At 37.2% G+C, this 24943-nt stretch overlaps 1 protein-coding gene across 1 annotated transcript in view; it reads right to left on the bottom strand.

Moving 5' to 3' along the window:
* Positions 1 to 1292: 1292 nt before the first annotated feature.
* LOC113063645 (netrin receptor UNC5D-like) overlaps positions 1293 to 24943 on the bottom strand; it is a 44221-nt gene continuing 20570 nt past the window's right edge. The window contains exons 9-16 of the mRNA XM_026233984.1: positions 22793 to 23197; positions 21245 to 21329; positions 14070 to 14241; positions 11035 to 11262; positions 7426 to 7575; positions 6362 to 6526; positions 6055 to 6233; positions 1293 to 3586 (exon numbers count right to left, since the gene is read on the bottom strand). Of these exons, the coding sequence (XP_026089769.1) occupies positions 3346 to 3586; positions 6055 to 6233; positions 6362 to 6526; positions 7426 to 7575; positions 11035 to 11262; positions 14070 to 14241; positions 21245 to 21329; positions 22793 to 23197 (1625 nt within the window). The 3' untranslated portion in view covers positions 1293 to 3345. The remainder of the gene's footprint in view (positions 3587 to 6054; positions 6234 to 6361; positions 6527 to 7425; positions 7576 to 11034; positions 11263 to 14069; positions 14242 to 21244; positions 21330 to 22792; positions 23198 to 24943) is intronic.

Raw genomic sequence — 24943 nt, 5'->3', positions numbered from 1 at the left:
ACAAACCCAGTATTATCCAGAGATCTGGATTGTTTAGGTTAAGTCTTCGAGTGGGAGTGTGAAGCTCCAGGGAAGTGTGTATGTTGGGTGAGTGTCAGAGGCCCAGGCTGGAGATGTCGGCACTGGCTGAGGTCTGTAACATCTGGAATGGCATCCTTCCTTAATGTAAACAGCATTGTGTTCTTGCTCCAAAACAGCAGAGTGAGGGCATTTCACGTGTAAAGTACTGCATAAACATTTTTATAGAAATAATATAAAGCGATTAATAATACTTTTCTGGGTCAGAACAGACTTATATGAGAACTTTCAATTTCATGCATTTTAAAAAAGCCTTAAAAAACAAATTCAACTAATATTTATAAACAAAGTAAAATGGTAAACCGGTGGTTCTCAACCGTGAGTCGGAGGTCCACTACGAGACCTCAAGTTCATGTAAAGTGATTTAAAAAAAGAGAAAGCAAAAACAACTTTTTTTTTTTTTTTTTTAGAAAACAAACAAGATATTTCTTATTTTATTTTACCCCCTCAACAACTGTTTAAATAAACCGGGTTTACACAGTATTGGAGATAACCTGTACATATGTGGAAGCCTAAAAAGTTTGGAAAAGTTTTGTGCATTGATAAAATCAAATCATTCCATGGACATTTTATACATTTTATAAATATACATTTTTCTAGAAGATTTTATTAGATAGAAATGTTTAGTAAAACCATTTGTTTAAATCCTTATCCAGTAACAGCTGGAAAAGTCATGGGTCTTTTGAATATCGTTGGGGACAATGAAGAGCCTTACAGTCTAGGCTGAGAACCACTGCTGTTAACAAGAGAAATAGGGGGAAAACAAGTTATCTGCCTCCCTCTGCTGTAAATAATCACTTACTGCAGGCACATAACACACAGGCCACGGATGGAATAGGCCTACTAGGAATCCTTCAGTAGATGCATACAGTTTACGATCATTTAAAATGGCTCGAATAACAAAACACATTGTGAACCGATAAAAGTTGCAAACTACAGTAAGCTACAGAAACTTCATGAAGTGGACATTTACATTTTTTTTATCCAATTTTGTGCATTGGATAGTGTGTCCATTAAGAGCATATCTACGGCACACCCTTACCATCTACATATCTGACATACTTACTACATACTACTATGTAGTAGGCTGATTCAGATACTCAGTGTCCAGGATCAACTGCTTCTTACACCGATTTTATCTAAAAAATAAAACTATTTTTTATATCAGTTCAAATATATACATTATAAAAGAGTAATAACATTTTTTCCCCCAACCGCCAGTAAATATATCATTTATTCAAATGAAATCTATCAGAACATTTCTGTTTCTCTCTCTTTCTCACACATTTTACATGTGGAAGTCCTGAGAGCTCTCTGCATCATTCTTTTAACTGTACCGTTTGCACATGCTCAGATATGGATGCAAATTCATATCACTAAAACTGGCATCATGTCCTTTCCTTGTTCCTCATCTTTTTCCTTTCTCCCTCTCCCTTACTTTTTCCCTCTTCTTGTTGCTCTTTTACCCCTTTCTTATTTCATCTCCACCCCTTTCATATTTCCTCTTCTCTTTTCCTTTCCCTTTACCTCAATATTTCCTCTTTTTTTGTCCTCCTCTCTCCCCTTTCAAATCTCTTATCCTCATTTTAATTTTCTTATTTCTTCAGTCATTATGTTTTCTTTTGGCCTCTCTTTTCTCCTCTTTCTCATCTCTCTTCCTTGTTTCCTTCTCATGTCCTCCCTCCCCTTACATTCCCTCCCTAATATACCTCAGACATGGCATATATAAGGTTTTGTTAATTTAGCACAATCTCTTTTTACAGTCTGATGCAACAGACTATTTCATCACATATTCACACAGTTGTATGCTAATCTAGTATTAGCAACACACTCTCGCACAGCTCATCTTTCAAACTCAGATGAAGTGATATTCTTTACCTGGGATGAGATGCAGCAGATATTGTAAGCTTTATGTTCCGACATGGTTGATTATACATCTATGCTTTATTATGCATTTATGCGTGTGCACCTGTCAGCGTTTTGTAGTTTTCCAGCAGGTGAGATGAAATGCCTTTTCAGAGGTTAGCATTGATCCCATCTGGTCAATATATGAGTTCACATGCTGGTACTGGATGTATTTAATGGAAGGATTAAACAACAAGAAAAAAAAAAAAGAAAAAAACATGGGAATCATTCCTCTCGGATGCTAATATGAATGTGTGTTTTAGATCAAACCATCAGAGGTTTCTGTCAAAATATGTTTGATGGGTTTTTACCAGGTTATCCAATGAATTTTACACACAGCTGTCCATCATTCGTCATTTTGAGAGATGGCTAATAAAGAAGGATTCTGACCAATCAGCAGTCAGCTAGGTGACATTTAAAAAGACAGTTTACCCCAGAATGACAGTTCTGTCAACATTTGTTCACCCTTTTTTGTTCAAAACCCATTTCTAACAGTTTCTTTCTTTTGAGGAATAAAAACTAATTTTGATATCGCTTTAGAAGAGGTGACGAGTTACAAGAAGCACTTTTATGATTTTGAAGAATCTTAAATTTTTTAGGTGAAGCATCCCTTTAAAAAAAAACTTTACCTCTAATCACACTTTGTCATTATTAAGCATTATCATTTTCTTCTTTCTTCTTTTATATTCCCTCCTTCAGACAAAAAATAACAGCAATAATAATTATATATTTTGATAGGCTGCAAAAGTAAACGTATAACAATATTTTGTTTTGGTTATCTTTGAGTACATCTTTCAGTTTACACTGGTTGCTATCCAACAGGCTTTAATAGTATTCAATAATACAGATGCTTTTTTATTTTTTATCTATTTGCAATCAGAAAGTTACTCAGAAATGCAGACAACCGTTGTGGTTTCCGAACAGAAAGACGCAAAATAAAAGTGTCCCACAAAAACAACGACACATTCTTCAACACTCTGAAGCATCGAGGCAGCCCCGGTCTGGGGCTGTTGAACTTTCTCAGTCTGCCTTTACGGAAACAAGTGATCGCGAAAGCATACCCACAATCTTTAGCTGCAAATTCTCATCAGACAGGCTTAGTGTATAAGTCAGTTTGTTCTGATGCGTTTAAGGGTACTTGATAGGAATACGGTGTGTGAGAGTTTCTGTGAATCACTGAAGCTTGCCTATTTGGTAACAACTCATCTTTAACACCCTGTTTTTATCAGTCCAGGAGAGGGAGGAGCAACTATTTGCAGGGCTTTGCAACCTCTTAAAGTTCCCCCTCCTCTCCCCCTTTGTTGTACCCTCTAATCTCCAATAAGGACACAGTTTTAGTTTTAATTTCCAATGAAACTGTTCTTAGGTGTGGTTGGCGTCGAGCTCCTCACTGCTGCGGTTCATGATGGAGTCACTGGAGGGGATGGTTTTGCTGATGCGGTCCAGAGTGTCCGTGCTGGTGGAGTGTTTGGACTGAACTTTGCCGATTTCCTCCAGAGCGCTGGCCAAAGAGTCCAGATCACCCCGCTCCTGATGCTGAGCTTCCCATAAACTCAGAATGACAGCGGACGGGCTCGTCTGGCGTGCAAAATAACCCAGGTTCCTGTATGGGAGGAAAAAAAGAGGGAAAGACTTGGATTAACAGCCCAGTCTGAACAGTACAAAATAAAACTGAATAAAAAAACAACTAAACAAGTTCTCCCTGCAAAGAGAGACCAGGGACAAATATTAATACAAGTTTAAAAGCATAAACGAACTAAAGTTAACATATTATGAATTAGAATTTGATCAGTAAACTTAAAAATCTGATATTTATAAATATAATAATTATAATTATGTTTTTATTTAAAATTGTTAGTGAGCTAACCCACATGTTTGGTTATATAAATTCATATTATTCCGCAGAGACACTGAATTTTGAACTCTATTGCACGGTTTCTTTATCTGCATAACTTTCAATTTAATAATGTTATGCTGTAATGCCTGTATGCCCCAACAACATATCAAAATGGTTAAATTAGCTTATAAAAGCGAGAAGGATATTAAAGAAGTTTAGCTGGAAAGGAAAATCAACCCATCTTTGAGACACAATTGAATCACAGAAGCGGAAATCACAGTTCTGTAGGTGTGTGTCTTAAAGAAGCAGACATAGCTCATCTTCTGCCCACACATTTGAAAGTGTGGCGGAAAATCTTCCTGTTGACCTTTTGCTGACCTTCCTTTTTTTTAGAAAAAAAAAAGAGTCACAGCAGTCAATGAATAATAAAAAAAACAGCTAAAACGTAAAAAAAAGAAGAAGAAAAAAAAAAGAAGGCGATCATTAATTTCCAAGCTGGTTATGATAGTCTGCACAGATAAAACTGGTGACCGACCAGCATGATGTCGCTAGTTAAACAGCCTGGTGAGATCACAAAACAGCTGGTTTTCCAGCAGGATATTTGACCTCTATCAGCCTGTCCATCAACGAGATATTGCCGCCCTGATGGGGCGATGTAAACAATGTCATTCTTTGATATTCTGTAGGTTTTCAGACTCCAGCAGGGGGCAGTGTTGCGCTACACTAACTCCTGCACCGCGAGCTCTCTGAATAATTGCCCTCTGCGCTGTTTAGACGAGCTTGCACATCCTCAGAAGGTAATTGCAGAAATCCGCTTAACAAGGAGGAGACATTCTCATTACACACTGCCTGGGGCTCTGACCAGCTAGAAAATTCCCCTAAATCCTTCTGTCCGACTCCCCAAGCCTCATTTCAAAAACAACTCTGTCGTTTATCCCTGGTAAAAATATTGCTAAAGTAAACCCACATCATGAAGTGAAGTTTCATTCAGTCTCCGCTGCAGTGAAGCGAATAAACACACAATGTATTTTAAACTCAAGTGAAGTGACGTGATGCGTTGCCAAGTATGGTGACCCATACTCTGAATTTTTGTTCTGCATTTAACCCATCCAAGTGCACACACAGAGCAGTGCACACACATAGCAAAAAAACTAAAAACAGGCAGCTAATTAAGCTCTAAAATTTTGCTAGCTGGCTAGAAGACCAGGGACGTTTTAGAGTGGGAATAAAGAGAAAGAGCAGACAAAGTAGTTAAATAACAAAAAGTTTAATTATTAAAAAAATATCAGCCATTTATATTAATGTGATTCAGAGATGAAAGCCACAATACCAATATTGTCCACACAAGGGAGCCACAGGATATCAAATCATTTAAGATCTGTTTAAAGAAAAATTGACATAGTATAAAGAAAAAAAAATGCATATACATTCATTCAATTTTCACATTTTTAGCCCAATATGATAATTATGCAAAAACTATAATCCCCTAAATACTTTTAGACAATTTTTTAAATCTTATTTTTAATGGTATTGAAAACATTTGCCAAGTTGTCAGACATGACTGAATGGATGAACAATTTAATTATTTAAATATTATACATATAATAAAACATCCATAAAGACTCATATTTCACTTGAAAAGAGATGTTCATTGGATAACTATATCATCTACACAAGGCATTATGCCTAGAGGACAATCTGAAACAAGCCAATTAGAGCTCCGCCTCAAGTCACATGCTTTTCAAAAGTTTACAGACCTAATTAACACCCATTTGTCTGGAGGACCCCCCCCCCCACACACACACACACACACAACAGATGAAATAGATTTTATATTTTCTTCTAAAAGGTTTAAACACACGCACACACACACACACACACACATATGAGAGTTATGAGTAAATAATGACAGAATTTACTATTTAAGATGAACTGTCACTTTAAGGGTGTGTATATCTTTGTCAATGTATTGTCGTTGATGTGAGGTACGTTTTCCTGGAACTAACGGTTGCAGGAAGCATGAGTTCGATCTCATTACAGCCCCATAGCCACAGCCTATGGCTCTGCCAAAGGTTAATGTGACCATGTGCTGGAAGAATATGGAGCAAATTAGACGTGTGGGATTCCATATGTTGAAGCCTGTTTTTGTTTGTATTTGAGCATGTACGTCACCATCTGTATGGACAAAGCATGTCCATGTTTGTCTGCTGTGTGTTTTTGCATAATTTTCTCACCTGTCTATATGCAGTTTCTGCGCTAAGAGCTGCCAGTCTTTGCCCTTGGCATTTGCTGTGTCGAAGGTGGCGCAGATTCGCTGGCGAATGGACAAGGGGATTTTGAAGGCCCTGGACCCCGTTTGGGAGGTGATGGTACAGTCTGATTGTGTGAAGAATGGCACTGTGTCTTTTTCACTCTGGGGTAAATAAGTAATGCAGTGACATATTAGAGTTCACAGAGGAGTTAAATTGGGATAAAATGATCGGAAATGCACATTTTGATAAAAAAAAAAAAAAAATGTTGGGGAGCTTTTATCTTCCATACCTCAGCAATGGTGGTGTAGACCTGTAGTATCTGCTCATGACCTTTGACCTGCCGAACACTGATCTTACAGGAGAGCTGATTGGCTGCTGGACTGTAGCGCTCCAGAGAAAAGGCACACTGCAGAGGAGACTGGCTACTGCACCACACCTGAGAGAAGGAGAATTCCTGCACCGAAGAAGAAGAAGGTGAAGAAAGTGAATATTTTTAGCAGGAATCAATAGGAAGTATATGTGCCTCCTTATTGTTATTCTGCTGTTGGAGCCGCTGAAGCTAATTTACTTAGTGTCATGTCACTGACGGCCCTGCCAGAACACAGCCTAGTATGACAAAACAGGGCTTGCTATGGGTATGATTTGGATAAAAATGTGCCTGCGGTTATAAAGCTTTACGAAGAAACAAATGGTGGGTAAACAGCATTGCGAAAAACACTCCTGAGAATGTGTCATCCAAAAACAGAAACAATTTGACAAAATAATACAAATACTAAAATATAGCTCTACTGCCGTAGCAAATAGAACTAGATAAGAGAGTGCTGCTTGTGCATGCTAAACCTGACACTGTGATACTAACGTGTTCTGGATGGTTCCCAGAGCATTGATATGTGGTTGCTAGGATGCTGTTATGGCCCAAGTCAAAATAAGCTCTATGTAGGGCATTACATTTTCACTGTAAGTCTAAGGGATTTTTTTTTTGATTGCTTGTTATGAAAAGCATAGCTTTTTTCAACAAGATGCAGTTATAATACTTAATTTTAGCGGATTTGAAAACCAAATGTAATATAATCACACATTTGTGCAAATTGTCCATTAAAATCATTCCTTAAAACATAAATTTGATTGTCACTTTCCTGTAAAAATATACACGTGGAAAAAAAGATCCTTATCTCCTTATTCCGACCATGGCTTCTGGCTAAACTACCTCAAACAGAGTTGTATTAATATTCATACGACCAGTCAAATGAACACCATAATTTGACATCTCATTAATATTCAGGCTCATATGCATATTAACAAAACTCATGCATATTCATACAAAGCTCGCATCCATATTCATGAGGACAGCACCTGGCAGGTGGTGAAAGGTTTGATGCTCCACAGGAACTGGGGGATGTCCTGGATGGAGACCTGCAGGCTAAAAGAATTCGCTCTGAAGAGCAGGGTCTTGGGTTCCTCCAGGAGGCGCCCCCCTCGACCCCGTTCCACGGATACCACCTCCTGCGAGGAAGAGCAAATACAGATATAAATGCTCATGCATAAACACATCCTGACACATACAATACCCTACACCAGGAACAGAACTCAACTGATTACTCTTGTTTAAATTATTCAGCTGAAAAAAAAACCAGCCCTCCCACGCTACACAACAGCTATTTCCTGGGTATGGCGGCACCTTTAATCTTCATAACCTGAGAAGATGAAGTGGAAAGTGATTAAAAACCTCAAAGCGAGGCTGATGTCTCCAACCCCTACACCAACAAACAGGTCGAAGAAATGTCTGCATTGCATTTTTTATCTGCAAGAATGGAATTACAATAACACCCTGGGCTTAATATAAAACAAACAAACAAAAACAAAACCTGGCAACACAACTACTAATAAATCTAAAGGTACAATGTCTTCAATTACCATCTCAGTTGAACACAATGAATGTCATCTACCTTTCCTGTGTGCACAAATGCAACGCGCACACAAAATAGCATACAGAACACTGGATGGATAGAATCGGCATTGATGAAAGGCAAGGGTGATTTTATGCTCTTTGCATCTATTCTGTGGGAATTGTTGACAATGACACAGTAGCATTAAAAGCATTAGGTGTCTCTCTCTCGCTCTCTCTCTCTCTCTCTCTCTCTCTGTCACAAAAGACAGGAAAATAGTCTTTCGCTGTGATGGCTGCTGATCGATCCCGGCCTGAATTCATTCGGTTTCCAGGGAGGATTTCATTTGCTGTTTTGTGAAATGCAAACAACGCTGACAACAAAGAGTACAAAAGAAGAAAAAACGGCAGGTGAACGGCTGGATAAACAAAGTGGAAGAGTGCTTTGGTGTGGAGAAATACAATCTTTGACCATTCACTCGTGAGTGTCTCCTTTTTGGGAGATGACTTCACAGAACTGAGATCTGTCCACACACACACATGCCCGCGCACACACAGTTTTTCTGTGGTGGAGACTGACTTCTAGTGCTTGATATTGAGCTAATGGTATGTCTATACTCTTCACTCTCAGGTTTGCAGTTTTATTGAGATTCAGGTCATTCAAGATTCATTGGCATCCCCTACATACACAACTGTAATAATAAAATAAATAAATAAATACAAATACTCAGAAAGAGGTACTTTTTGATCAAAAGTAACAGTACAGACTTCTACACTTACAAAACGGTCTATTTCTATTTTAAATAAAGGTGTTTTTTTTTACTTTCCATTGTTCAAAAATAATAAATAAATGTATCAAAAATATTTATTTAAAACATTATGAAGAATTATTTTAAATCAGAAAAACATTTCAGAATACTAATGTTTCTAACATATTTTTGATTAAATAAATGCATCCTTGGTGAATTTAACAACCCAGCAACTTTTTTATTTTAATTCATCACAAAAGCTTGGCTTGTCCTCAGGCATTTGCATTTATTCTAAGGAGGTCAGCCCTGTTACCACAATGAATTAATGCAAAACGGAGCAAAAAAAAAAAAAAATTACAACAACATCATCATGCTTTCAGGTAGTTAACCATTAAAGTTAGATTCTTTTATCACTTTATTTTATGTTTTGTAACATATAACATCTTAAAATGTCAACCCTGTTACAATGATTCTCTATAGTGCACGACTGATAACTGAAAACTCTATCATTTGTAGAAGGAAGCACGTTGTAGTTTTACTGCCTTAAACACAGGGCTTATGACATCTAAACTGTAAAAAAATCAATCCTGGTACCTTTCTGAAGGCATAATAACATCCCACATATATTAAAATTTATTAATTTAGCTCAACTTCAAACACATTCCAGACATCAGTACTTTGTGTGTGTGTGTGTCTGGAGAGAAAAATAGAGCCACTAATCTAGTTTGTGTATGTCTTGAGGCTTCAATGCAACACAAAGACATCTCCACATCTCTATAACCGAGAAGAAAAGATCCATGTGAAACATTAAATATAGATGACACATTATGCTTTCTTAATAACGTGAAGAGATTGCAAGATTCCTGTGTAGTCAGAACAAAGACTTATCTGAAGCCATGTCCATTCAACAAGACGTTACAGAATGTAAATCACTTTTAATTAGTGTGCAGAAGATATTCAGTCACGTAGTGAATGCGTGAAGCAAGATTGGCTCACCGCGTCTTTGTAATTTAAGACGCTATTCTATCAGTTAGCTGGAGATGTGTGTGTGTATGAGAGAGAGAAAGATTGGTCCAGCTGACTTTCAGTGGAGCGTAAAACCAGAGTACCCACAGGGCATGACGGCTAGCCATGACATGCTGCCCCATGAATCCAAATGTCCCATAAGCTGTGGATTTCCATCTAATGCCATATGCAGTGTGAAGGGGATATGCATCATGACATTTAAGGTACCTACAAAGTCTGTGAAAGCCGAAAATGCAACCGGTGGAAAGACCAGTTAGGACCAGCATGAATTGGTTTTAATGAGCCAGTGTCTCCTTGACTAGTGCATCAACATCTGAAACACATGTGGTGGGCAATAACACAAAAAATGGACCAATCCCAATTCTATTTCATACCCCTTCCCTTTCCCCTACCACTCCACCTAGCCCTTCCCCTAGGGGAGAAAATATTCCTCTAAGGATTGGGAAACCACTACCATGACGTCACACGCCATGATTCGTCATCTAGCTCTTACAATACACACATATACTGGTGTGCATTAGAGCCTTTAATTATCATTCTGAATAATGAGCTGCTTACTGACACACACACATATCGGAAATTGCAGGGAAAAATAAACTTGTCAACGCTGCCCCTCGACTTTTATTAAATACAGTTTAAATACTGAATCGCTACATTATATTTTCCAGCGATGAGAGGATATAATCGCTGTTTTTAAGTAAACTCACTCTAAAAAGATAAACGCACAGACGCAAATACATGCAACTTCCATTTATCTTTCTCTCTTTCTCTCTCTTCTTTCTCAAATAGGCAATATAATAGAAAATGGTTTAGCGATTTCTAATTATTGGGGGGATTGGCCCCCATCAATGCCTACGGCAGTTATCGCTCTTATCAGACATATGCTGTGGCACTATCATGCAGTCTGTAATGATATGACGTTAGCAAATATTAGCGATTTTTTGCTAACATTTCTTTGAGTAACATGACCATTAATATGAACTCACAATTGAATGTAACATAAAACAAGTGATTACTTTTAGTTAAAATCTTTATTTATGCCGAAAAAGCTTACATTTATGTGTATTTTTGTTCGCTGTAGCAGCCATTTTTCCAAGATAATGCATACCCCTTTGTTTGAAGTGTAGTCCCGAAAAATCTTTGTTTGAAGGGCTATCTGGCCCTTGCCCTTACCCCTACCCCTCCAACCAAAAGAGAATCGAGACACCCCTACCCCTTCACCTGAACGCACGAAACAGAGGGGTAGGGAAAAGGGGAAGGGCTAAGGGGTAGAATTGGGATTGGGCCAAAGTCTTTACACACCTGAAAGGCATGGGGTGTATCATTGACGCAGTACACTCGAATGCTATAGTTGAGGAAGTTGGGCTCCATGTTTCCAAACGCAGCCAGTCGGAGTCTCTTCCCTGCTGCCTGTGTGAGGGCCTCTCCCACTAAAGCGTAACACCCCGGCGTCTCCACCAGTAGGTGGCAGCACTGAGTGTCCAACAGGCAGTAACAAGTGGTGCTCTCCTCTTCTACAGTCATGACCTCCTGTCAGAGACACATAAACAATCACATTCAAACTCCAACTGTTGATGTGTCATATGTTACAGATTTATATAATATTGACTGCAATTAAATTCATGTTTATTACTAGGGACAAATGCGGTGATTAATGATGTCTCTTTCAGAAGACAACAGACTTTGGTCAGACCAGGCAGACAAGGTGGCAACATGTTTAATTGTAGACAGTAATAAAAATGAGGCTCTGATGAAAATAAATTCAGTGGGTTCAATGGATTATACTGTCATAAAAAAAATAAAATAAAAATAAAATAAAAATAAAAACAGATTGTTCAGTTGACAAAACTCTTCCTGGAAAGAAAGAAAATAACAATTAATAATTAAAATAATAATTCAGAAAATTATCATTTGAATCAAGTGTCTTCAAAAAAACTAAAACATGTAAAATACAGCACACAAGTCTATGTTCAATATAAGCACCAGTGATGCGCGGGTCAATGTTTAAACAACCCGCACCCAACCAACATTTTCAACTAACCCGCCCGCAACTTGGACCGCAAAGAAAGAAAAAGAAAATATTGTACCCGACCCGCTTCCTGACCCGCATATAGTAGTAAATGCTCATAGTAGCATCATTGGGCCATAGACCTAGGGACTAGGCAAAAAAAACAAAAACAATTTTGTAATGAATGATAAAAAATCGTCTATAAACTCATAATTTGTACTAGAATAGTCTAGTCTGGCTATGTCTATTTTGATGTTTCTGCAAGTTCAGCAAACAAGTTCTTATCAGAGCTCATGAGCGCATTTCTGAATATATTGCTCCGCTCACTCATTCCGTGGGTTCGCTCACTCAACCCGGAATGGCCTGCTGGTTCCAAAAAATGTGGAATACGGGCTGCCTCAGATTAATTTTTTTTTTTCTAGTCGACTAGTAGTTGTTCAGTTAAGCCATTCGTGGACAAATCGCCCCTTATATTAATTTTATTACAATAGGCTATAGCCTACAGGATAATAAGTGTTATGACCGCATGCATAAAGCTTGCCACAAAGAACCGGTTAAAGTAATGATTATGAATGTGTCTAAATTAGCAAGGAGACATTTAATTGTTTAGTAATAAACTGGTGTTTTCTGTGTTGCTGCAAAGATGAAGTTGACGATGCGAACTCGCCATGAACGCCAGAGAGAAATGCACATTTCATATGGATTACATAATCAGAGAGTAGCCTATTTATTTTGGTTTGAATGTTTTCATTTAAAATACACATGTTTGTGTGTGTGTGTGTGTAAAAAAAAAAAACCTTATGCCATGTATTTGTTAATTGAATGTTTTTGAACATTTGAATAGGGGCAGTGCTAGAATTGCTGTTTTTGAATTTCTTTCCCTCATCTTGAAAACAACCATAACTGTCAAATTCATGAATGGCATTACATTACATTACCCATTACCTTCACTTAACTGCAACATCAGTGACAAAAAAAAGCATTCCAACCAAGTGTAAAAGAAACTTATTTTTAACATTCAACTAAAACATTCACAATTTACCTTAAATAATATACGATATGCAGTAATGTTTATAGTACAAGCATGATTCAGAGATATCTCCAAGAGTGGCTTCTATGTTGATCAACATTTTTTCTTCTTCTTAGAACACGGTTCAATTGCTTTTAATGCAAAGTAACTAGGCCTCATTGTCATAAGCACTGACAGCTACTTACTTTTGGCAACCCTGAGGCTTTTCACAGACCGCTTCACTTTATAAAATCCCCAGTCAGCATAAAAGAAACATACACACGTTAGAAAAAGGTGAAGCTATTTAGCTGAAATTATGCTTCTCTTTTTTCATAGCTCTGCAGATGGAAGCACAGCTTGATTATTATTATATGCATCTGGTATTTGAATGTCAGGAACAGTGGGTGTGTAGAGGCCAGCAGGAACTCGGAGTCCAGGGTTTCCATTTTACCGTCTGAATATAGCTGAAGCTAAGCATAACTTTGTCTCCCGGAGCGACCCGAACCATTTGCGATGGCGGAAAGCTTGATATTTCTCGTCTAAACACGCCATTGCACAGAAAGCATTGTCTATTACCCACAAATCAGTAGGTGCACATTAAAGTATGCCTTTCGTCTCTCTCACACACACAGTAGAAATGCACAAAAAAGGTGTTTTTCTCAATTCTGCGGGGACATTATTCTCAGCCTGCCTCTCACTTGCTCTGGCATAATGCCGGCGAGAAGAAAGCTCATTATTTCAGACAACCATCAGAGGTCTCAGAGTCTTTAACATGGCGTCAAAATGACTCGCTTGCACGGGAAGAAAAAGGAGTTGATTGTTATTGTGATGTGTCTTTGAATTAGAGTGTCTGCGTTTGATTATAGTCGGCTGAAATGTCAGGTCGCACATTCAGGCGCTCGCAGCTACCCAAACACAAACAGAGATGGTTTCCCCTAGGGTCAGTTTGCATCACTGAGCTCCAACTCAACTTTGATGAAGTTCTTTCAACATGTAAGAGCAGTACGAATCCCACTTTTATGAAGAACAGCAAAATATCAAAGCGAAAGGACGGTGTTAATAAGAGAAGCACAGACAGATGCTCCTTTAAAGTGCACTCGGCGTGGCTCTGCGATGTAGGAGTATTGATTCTCTCAGATATTAACCTTCACCATTTTTACTTCAGAATGACAGTTCTTTACCAGCACATTGCAGTTTCCCTTTAAACTACATGATTCAGACTTTATACTCCTTCAAGACAATGCATTTCTTATGTATTCTAATAGTTAAAGACTAACTTCGATGGATAAAGATACTATTCTTATGTGAGACTTCTCTTACCTCCCAGCTGTTGTCCTGGGTTTGTCTCTTAAGCTTGATATTCCAGTCTTCTGAACTCACATCTGCACAGTGGGCTATTGTCAAGGCAACAGGGGAGGAAAGGGTCAGGCCAGGGGGGCCGTACGTTACTTCTGGACTCAAAAGTATCTCCTGACCTTCATCAGACAGAGCACTAAAGATAAAGAGACAGAAAGAGAGATTACTTTTTTTTTCTTTCAAAACAACGAAAAGATTAAATTACTATTGCGGTGCTGCCAATACGGTTAGTTCCTGACGATTAACTGCTGTGTTTCTTCTCATTTGTAAGTGACTTTGGATAAAAGCATCAGCTAAATTAATAAATGTAAAAAGTAATGCTTCTGATTCTACTTAATTGGCATTAGACATCAGGTGAAAACACACACAAACACACATGCACAAAGAGAGGGGGAAAAAAAACCCTAAAATGTGGGAAATTACACTTCTCTAATGTCCGCCTCCCTTATTTACGGTTTCAAACTCTGACAAGCTTTACAAAACATCCCATAGGAATAAACTAGTGCATTCAGTGTGCTTTTCAATGAAACAACTGTTTGGACACTATCCTTACATGGGCTAGAATCAATTGTGACATTTATTTAAAGATGTGGACAAGGAAGAAAAAAACTAAAACAGATTGTGTCCTCTCTGAGTACCTTTTAAGTGACCTAGCAAGATAATTATACCATATTTTTAGACAATCTCCCTTAAAATGCATTTTTCTTCAAGTTTGATTTACTTTCCGAAGACACATATCCACACAACAAAAGTAAATATAAGAACTATAAATGATAATTATATACTTACCAAGTTTTAATAATAAATCCACAACACAACTAATGACACACAGCATTCATATTGTTGATGTCATATCATGATTCTTTTTTTTTTTTTTTTTTGGCTGATGGACGATAATAAACATTTAGAGCCAATCAGAATCCAGAGTTTTAAAGAGCTTGTGAATATAAAATGGCAGATAACAAAACTGCAGCACATGCTTATAATAAACAGAATATAATTGTCCATGGGTGTGGATACTAATATAAGTATTAACCCCTTAATAACAGTGTGCAGTACAGCAGGTAATCTACTTGGGGGAAAAAAAAACTTGAAAACTTGTTGTCCACATTTAAAATAAAATACAGATCAAGAGAACAACTTTTGTGAAACGCTCATGGGAAATCCTCACTCAATAGGTGTTGCAGTGTCAAAATAACAGTATTGATTTCACCAGATGATTCCGATGTTGAAATAAATGGAATTTGTTTGGTTAATGAACTTGAGTGCAAACTACTGCAATAACACCCTGAACAAACATTAGCTAGAAACACAAGCAGATTTGTTAATGGAAACATGCCAAGTAGCCGCACAGCTCTCCCTGCAAACAGAAACACAACTGATTAGCCTGCAGACTCAGCACTAATGCAGATATATTGTACTTTGTCCTGGTTAAAGTGATTCCAGAGGGCAGTAGGACTTGATCGGGTGTGGATCAGTAAGTGTGTGCGTGTGAGCGTTCACTGGTCGATGGTGTTGTTTGAAGTGCTTTCTGAGGAGCCTGGTGACATATTGAGACGGTTTGGAAGTGTTAGGGTCGATCGATATGACTGCTGTGGATCCTCAACATGGATTAGTCATCTACATCGGGGGGAGTCAGGCTGGCCTGGGCGGCGCCATGGAGATCTAACACATTGACACAGCAGATTACATGAACCAGACACCTGCTGTTAAAGGGGTCATATGATGCAATGTCAAGTATTCCTTTCTCTTTGGAGTGTTGCAAGCTGTTCGTGCATAGATAAGATCCCTAAAGTTGCAAAGACTGAAGTCTCAAACCCAAAGAGCTCTTCTTTATAAAAGTTAAGACTCATCCATGCCTTCCTAAAATGCATTGTTTAAACACCCCCCACCCCCCCCCCCCCCCCACACACACGTCTATGTCACTATGTGGGAAGATTTGCATAACACTACCCAAACAGTCACACAAATAAAGGAGTGACTTTGATTTTCACTGTAGTATTGCTGCTTCCACCGCCATGTCATAGAGACGCTGTGTTCCTTGTAAAAACGAAACTATTTTGTTTGGCCTTCCAAAGGAGACACAACTAGAAATCAGTTGTATTTACAACACCGTTCCAGAACAGTTCAACCCAAATATTTGTGTGTGTGCAACACATTTAATGAATTACTATTTCCTGAACTTACAAGGGCAGCTGTTCTGATTCACAACCTGTAAGTATGTTTTCATATTTACTGTACAAAAAAATGTCCACTGTTTTGAGCATTGTAGAGTTGCGCTTGTTGTTCGCGTTTCCAAATATTTGTGTGTGTGCAACACATTTAATGAATTACTATTTCCTGAACTTACAAGGGCGGCTGTTCTGATTCACAACCTGTAAGTATGTTTTCATATTTACTGTAAAAAAAAATGTCCACTGTTTTGAGCATTGTAGAGTTGCGCTTGTTGTTCGCGTTTCTCCTATCACAAATGCTGACATGGTTTTATGTTTACGTGGCGCGATATGCAACGCAAAGCGTAAAAAGTAGTGGTGGGCCGTTATCGGCGTTTCCCTCACATTTCCCTAACATTTCCCTCACACGCTTGAGGTATTCGGCCAATCACAATGCACTGGACAGCTGGCCAATCAGAGCACACCTCACTTTTCAGAACGATGAGCTTTGACAAAAATACTCAAATAAAATACTCATAATATAAAGTAATGTTCTTTTTAGCAACGTCATATGACAACCTTAAAAAAAGCCATGATGATTTACTATACCTTTTCGCACAGAGATTCAGACTAGATTTTAATACGTATGTGTGGTGTTTGTCCATGCAATACTCTCTGCTTTCAACTGTCTTTGCTAAGGTGTTCTGTTTTTTTATATGTTGCTGTGTGGTAAATTTATATCACATTTCTGTGAAAGCCTTATTTTGGAACCTTCATTTTTAAGTTAGTAATTTAAGGTATTATTCATGATTGTAACAAATACAGGCCAAAGTTAGACACTTAAATGTGTATATGAAGATATTTTGAAGAATGCTAGTAGCCAAACAGTTTTAGGGATTACTGACTTCCATGTTATGGCCAAAAATCTTATTTTGAAAATATATTATGTTTTACAGAAAAAAGAAAAAGTTTGGAACAAAATGATGGAGAATTTTAATTTTGGCCGTAGAGTACTATTCCTTTAAGTCTATAGACTTTGACAAAAGCACCACTAATAGTGATGCTTCTGATGAATATACGTGCAGAATATCAAGTGTTTATTTTTTCATTCTATGCAGGTGGTGGGCTGAGACAGTCATCCAATTACAGCATTTGACACTGTACTGTACCAACAGGCCAGTCACTTAACAGCCTTCTAATTGCTCTCTCACTGCATCAGCACTGTTTGTTTACATGTTTATTTATTTATATTGAGTAATTACCTATTCTTTCCTAACATCCTCCATCTATTGGCATTGTATCCAAACTCTTTTGTGTCTGAAATAAAGGCAATTAATGCAGATGAAGCAGCTAAGCTTGTTTTGCCATTCTGGAGAGGAGAAAGAGCGTTACTTGACATTTACAGCCATTTCATGAAACTCTTGCAGACACTAAAAACATTCATGCACATAGAACGCACATCAAATGGAACAAAATGTCTCATATTTGCTGAAATATCAGGAACAGTGGTAAACAAATGAAAAACAGTTGAAAGGGGCTCAATATCGATTCATCTGGATGAATCTGATTAACCCTGTGCTTGTTAAATAAACGGACCTGTTAATTAGAATGGTGTGGAAACCTGACTGGTGCAGATCAGATGTGGGTTTTGAATGAGGAAAAAAATATGTTTGGCTTTGGCAGCAGGGTAATTAACTCAATAACTAAAACTAAACCCATAAAAATAATTAATTGAAATACTAATAATAAACATTGACTGAAATAAAAAAAAAATACACAAATCAAATGCTATTTTATATATACATAGTTACACTAAAATGTTCAATGTTGTTTACATGTTGTGTATTCACATTTGCAAAACAATTTACTAAAAAAATTACTATATATATAATATAACATAATATCTTATGTTCATGACTACTAAACTAAACTAGTAAATTAGTAAAGACATTATGCAAAAAATTATTTCTTTGGTTATGTTATTCCACCAAGTGAAATAAAAGAATAAAATAAAGATGTAAAGATGTAATGTCAGATGTAAAGAGGAGCTGGAGATGCAGCACTAACAAGGAAATGCATCACCTATTGATTTACAAGTTTAATATCCGCAAGGATAAAAAAAAAAAAAAAATGAAACAAAAAAACTGTCTAGTTTCATTAACACAGTGTGAATCATGTCCTAGTAATACAAATGTTCGGTGTGATGTCCAGGTGAATCCATGGAGAAGCGTACAGGAGAGCTTTAAGCTCTGCAAATAGCTCAGAGGTCTGAGCAAACTCAATCCTATCACTGTGAACAAATAAAAAGAGTCTCTGATTGATCCTTTTTCATGACTTTGCTCTCTATAGCCGCTGTTATGAGGACTCTGGAGATTGTGCAGCTAAATTTAGGAGGTTCTGCAGATTGATTTCTGCTTCCCTCTTCTTCTAAACCCCCTCTCTCCACCTTCTGTAAATGCTTTGTGGTCAGATTGCAGTGTTGTGGATTGAATTTCTCCCCGCCACTCACTACTACTGTCAAAAGATAGGCTTTGACTGACAGCTGGGCTGAGCAGCTTGAGTTTGACTGACGGATGGCTGCATGGCGGTGGTGTTGGCGCGTCGGATGGGAGATGGGGAAGCAAACGGCTCTGAGCTTATCGGATACTAGCAGGTACCTTCATCTGCGGACTTGCTGAGATTGAAGTTTTCATCTAGGAGCGCTGAAGAGTCTCTGAACACTCATGACCTTTGATCTCTGTCAATCCCAGCGAGCCTAAAACAGCGATTGAGGATTGAGAGCGAAGCGAAAGGTGTGTTCCGTCTGATTGCAGGCTGACATTCGTGAGTTTTACAACTTTAGTTTTAAGTCCTCACTCACCAAAGTTTACTCATATTTTTTGGGACATTAATCCCAGAGTTTAGCAGCTCACCAGAACAAAACAAGTAGCGTTCTGTTGGATTTCCACTCCTTATGATTTACAGCATCCCTAAAAAAAATTTCACTGTGATATCTGTAAAAGTTGAGGTATGAAACATAATATACTTTAAATAATAATAATATACCAGAATGTTATTCTTTCCTGGATTTATGAGGTAACCTAATGTTAGAAACAGGATTTCTAAACCTCTAAAATACCTTTTTAAAATGAACACACACGGTATTAGTTATGCAAAACTCAAATACTTCATTTTTTTTAAAAGTCCTTATCCTTAATTTTTAATTAGTAAATCATAAACAATCAGGAGTCATGTAAATTCATTGGGTAAAAACAGCGGGACCCCTCAAGGACATTAATTATGAAGAAGAACTTATTATGAAGAACAAATTAATAATAATTTATTTTATTTTAATTGTAGAAACTAGAGTAGATAGAAAAATAAATAAATAAATAAAAACTGGTTACAAAATACTAGGGCAAGGGGGGTCTTTAAATATTGTGATGATGGGTGACCTTGGAGTCAAAAGTGCTGATAACCACTGATTTAGCATGCTTACATCGTAGCATGATGCCCACAGGGCTGGTCTCAGGTCGAGTACAGTGCCATTGTTTCAGAGTCACCATCTTTTTTTTCCTTGTTGCGACAGCTGGCTGATAACCTGCTTGACTCGGATGTGTTTAACCGCTCTCTCACACAGACACAGCATACTAACACTATAAAAGTACATCTTCTCAAATGAGCCTCAGGAGAACCAGTCGCACCTAGCTGCCTTCAATATACAGCCCTGTCATCGTGACTACAACGCTGCCTCCGAAACATAATGCCAGCTCTCAGCAGAGAGCGAGTCTGACTGACTGCTTGATCCAGCAAGCGGAGGGAAGATTGATGGTAAGAAGGGAAAATTGAGGTACAGAAAGTAAGAAACAGGCACAAAAAGAAAAGTGCCCTACCGTTATGTTTTGGATGCTGCTGTTATACACACCATGGCCTTCTTGGCCTACCAGATTCACCAAACAAGACGTTGCTGAATGGCAAGCTAATTTAACATAGCTAGACTAGTCCACTAGCTAGAAAAGCACCAAATCATCAGTTTGATGTGTGAGAAAAGCTGGTTTCCATAACTTAGTGTGCTGCCAACATAAGAAGCTGTATAAAATTATATATAAAGTAAACAAAAAAAAAAAATAACATTAACAAATAAAATGCAAAACAATAGTAATAAAAAAAACTTATTTTACAGTCATGTTCCTCATTTAAATACTATGTACTTATTATAGTAATTACAATAACTATGTAATAACTAGGTACTAACCCTGAACCTACCTCTAAACCTAACCCTACCCCATGTAGTTACCTTGTATTACCAGAACTTTCTTAGATAAATACACTGTAAGTACACTATAAGTACGTTAGTACATGTACTGTAAAATAAAGTGCAACCAAAAACTTTAATGCAACATAGCTCTGACGTACTAAAATAACTACAACTTAAATACAAAAAATGTAAAATAAATAAATATCGATATACTACCCAGAACCTAAAGCCTATAATCTAATAAAAATGACAAAAACACACAACAAAATTACTAAAACATGAACTACTTACAATGAAAATGGAATATATATATATATATATATATATATATATATATATATATATATATATATTCCATTTTCATTGTAAGTAGTTTAAGGCTATATATATATATATATATATAAGGATATATATATAGTTAATAAAAACAGTAAAAATACTCAAATAAGACTAATTATAATAGTCATTGGTTTTGATTCGTTTTTTTTTTTAAAGATATTTTTCAGTATTTGAATGGCTGATATGGTTTTGTCCGGAATCTTCTATATATTTCTCTGAATCTGAATTCTCCACAGAGGGCATTAGAGGGCAAAAAAGAGTTACCTTAAAGGACAGCATAATTAAGTTGGATTAGCCTCCACATTTTTAAAATGCTCTTTCCATAGGCAGCTCTCTAGGCTTTGGAACAGAACAGAAAAGCGAGTTGAATACAGTTTTGGTTTTGTGCGTCAGTGTCCTGGATATATTACCTGGAGTCCTGCTGGGTAATGCTCATGTACAGTTCCCAGGTTGTGTCCTCTTCAATTGCACCGTGAGGCACCAGCAAACTCACACCTAGCAGAAGACAAGACACACACACACTAAACCAAACCATTTATATGATTTGACAACATGATGGAATGGGAGTTCGATGCTAAACTGGAACAAAGAAAGTTCCTCTTTTGGAAACACCCTTCATTTCCCAGAAGTCCTTTCAGTGGAATGAATAGTTATGTGCAAGCCTGGAATTTGAAACAGCTGAACGTTTTACTGTGGGACTTGGGCATGAAAACACGTCTTCTTAAAAATCAATTCAAAAACTCTTTTACGAAGGCTTGTGTACAACACACACCTTGTGAAGTGACAAGGCGCCTGTTGAGTTGTTAGAGTCACTATTCAGCTGTAATGGTCTTTAAAAGGCTCAGCGAGAACAGATGCACTAGCCTCTAACCTTTCTCACACACTTCTGCCAGCCTGTCAAGGCTCTTTACTGCATGTGACAGGATCAGAGGTAGGAAAGAGTAAGGGAGTGTAAAGAAGGGAGATGGAGAGAGAGATGGACCCTAGAGACTTCTAAATCAATGCCGCCCTGCTGGTCTGTCTGCCTCTCTGTCACTGGGTACTGTGCACAGCACACAGCCACTGGATATACTGTGCATGAGAGAGAAAGACATGAAAAGAGAAACAGAGAGAGAAAAAAGAAGAGACTGGTGTGTGTGTGTGTGTGTGCGCGCATACCAGCTCATCTCTCCCTTGACTTACGAAGCAAGTCATTTTAACATAGAACCACCCACTTTTATTTATTTATTTATTTATTATTATTTCTTATTTCTATTACAGTAGAATATCTTAAGGTTATCTTGTTAACTTGCTATTAATAAATAAAATAAAAAAATAAATGTTGAACAAAATGTTATAAAACATAAAAACAATATATATACATACACAATAATAAAACTTATTTAGCAGGGTGCATTAAATTCATCAAAAGAGACAGTAAAGATATTAGATGCTTTTCTTTTGAATTTTTATATTCATCAAAAAAAAAAAAAAAACTGGTAAATGATATTTACACATTAATATTAAGCAGCACCGATATGTTTTAACACTGAAATGTTTCTTGAGCACCAAATCAGCATATTAGAATGATTTCTAAAGGATCATGTGACACTAAAGATGGGGGCAAAATATATATACTGTATACTGTACTACCATTTTTATAGCTGTCTTATATTTTATTTACTTATTTAAATCCCAGCCTTAAACAATAAAGCATAAAGCAATGGATTTATGAATTATGATTCAATGATAACAATTCCAATTCCTGTGGAACAGGAACAAAGTAATTTAAACTGAGAGCCAGTTCTTACATGCTAAATGTCTAATATTCTAAATGAGCATTAGATGTTCTGTGAATGGGCTGTGGACTGAAAATATTCCATAATCAACTGCAGTATGCTTTGTTAAATTTTTTCATGTAGTGTGTTTGATTATCTCATGCTTCTTTAATCTTTCTATATCATGTGGTAAACACACACCTGCGTTGGGCACCACCAGCCGTCCTCCACCGTGCCCGAACACCCCATTGGTCCTGAGCGGTCGCTTGCCAGGAGTCATACTGGAGACCAGAGCTGGCTGGACGGGAGCCAGCTGGTTCTTCCCTCTCCCACCCAGCGTGCTTCCACCACCTCCGATCTCCTGCACCACACCGCGAGGAAACGTTTGGGAAGGTGCTTTCGCATGATACTCCGCCCTCTCAGACACACCCAGGGACACCATAAAGGAGCTGTGAACTTTGACCTTGAGGTCAGGAAGGGGGTCAAAGAGTGCAGGTTCGGGGATGAGCTCCTTCTCCATGGAGTCAGGGAAACAGATGGGGCCGGTGTAGGTCCGTGACACGGTCAGGTCTGGCTGCATGGAGGAGTTCATTAACAGAGGGTTACCTGGGACACAAAGTATGGTAGATGGGTCAAAACATGATGCTCATTTGTTTGTCTGGATTTATTAGATTTAAAATGCAATTCATACATAGAATGACCTGAACACACATATTCTATAAAAGAAGTTTAACAACTAACTTACTAATTATTAATAATCTGCAAATTAGGAGTTTATTGAGGCAAAAAATAGTTAGAATTGGTCCCCAAACTAAAGTGTGACCAATATAAGGTGGCATAAATCTTATTAATAATAATACTAATAATACTAAAAAAAATGCATTTTTAATTAAAATATGAAGAACTAGATTAAAAAAATATATTTTGCCTTTGCATCTTAGAATTCATTGGATTTTCATAATTTTAGACATCTTTGGATTGACTCAGACAAAGCTTGAAACAAATAGTAGTACTTTTGCTGGGTAGATTTTTGAATGCTTGACCTTCCATCAATCAGTGTGCAACTACAGACCCAGTAGTATCTGTACAGTAGGTCTACTATACACAATAAATTGTGCCTTTATGTTGAAGGGTAGACCTTCACTGAATCTGAACCTGCAGAATTCAACCGAAAGCTCTTCAGGTTTCCAAGAAATTCAGACATCCATCATTCAAAAGTTTGTCTACAGTATATCCTTGGGTTTTGCATGTTTGTTTAATAAATCATTCAATATTTAGCAGACATTAAATATTTATTGAACAATAATAATTTATTAATGCCTTTGGTTACCAGTAAAAGCGCAGTTCTCTCAGCAACTTTTAACATACTTAAATCCATTCTGCAGGATTCCAGATTTCACGGATTCTGTGTGGGCCGAATACTAGCCCTGTTTTTCATTCAGTTCAGTGGGTCATGGTTTGTCTGGTTAGTTTTAAGGAAAAACAAACAAACAAACAAACAAACAAACAAATAAACAAACAAATAAATAAATAAATAAATAAATAAATAAATAAATAAATAAATAATCACCACTGACACCCTTCCAAAAGATCTGTAAATTCTGCCAAATATAACTATATACTTATTATTTATTAGGGATGCACTGATGTATATGCATTAAAACAATTATCTATGCTATCAGACATCGGCTGATTGTTTAAAAAAAGAGCTGATGTTCAGATCGGATTATATCCTGTCAATTAAAAATGTGTCGGCACTACAGTAGTGAATTCAGGTAATGTGAGTTAAGAATGTTAATGTCTTCTTTTTAAAAATTAGCACAATTAATCTGAAACATGGACAACATACAAGTTATTACATTTGATATGGAAAGCATACAAGTTATTACATAACATTTCTTTCAAATCGTGTAATTTATTTTTGTTCTAAATAACTGGATATATACACGTATCGGCACAGAGAAATTATATAGTGCATCTCTCTATATATAATATAAGTGCAATGTTTTTTTAAATAAATGTTTCAAATATATGATTGCCTCATTTTAAAATATATTATATTATATATATATATATATATATATGTGTGTGTGTGTGTGTGTGTGTGTGTGTGTGTGTGTATGTATGTATGTACACACTTGCACAACTTGCACAATATTATTTTTTAATAGCATTCAAAGGAGACAGATGTTTTCCAGATTGTCGGCAGCATCTACCAGGAGGGTGTAAATGAATCATGGTAACCAGCCAAACCTTGGTGTGCAGCCCTTATAAAACTCTTAGCATGAAATTGAGACAAAAACATTTCATAAAATGATGAATTATGATGCAACTGAAAGCCTCCCGTTATCA

This window comes from Carassius auratus, chromosome 46 (assembly GCF_003368295.1).
Source record: "Carassius auratus strain Wakin chromosome 46, ASM336829v1, whole genome shotgun sequence".
NCBI lineage: Eukaryota > Metazoa > Chordata > Actinopteri > Cypriniformes > Cyprinidae > Carassius > Carassius auratus.
Note: the sequence above shows the minus strand (reverse complement) of the source record. Positions and strands in the feature narration are given on the sequence as shown.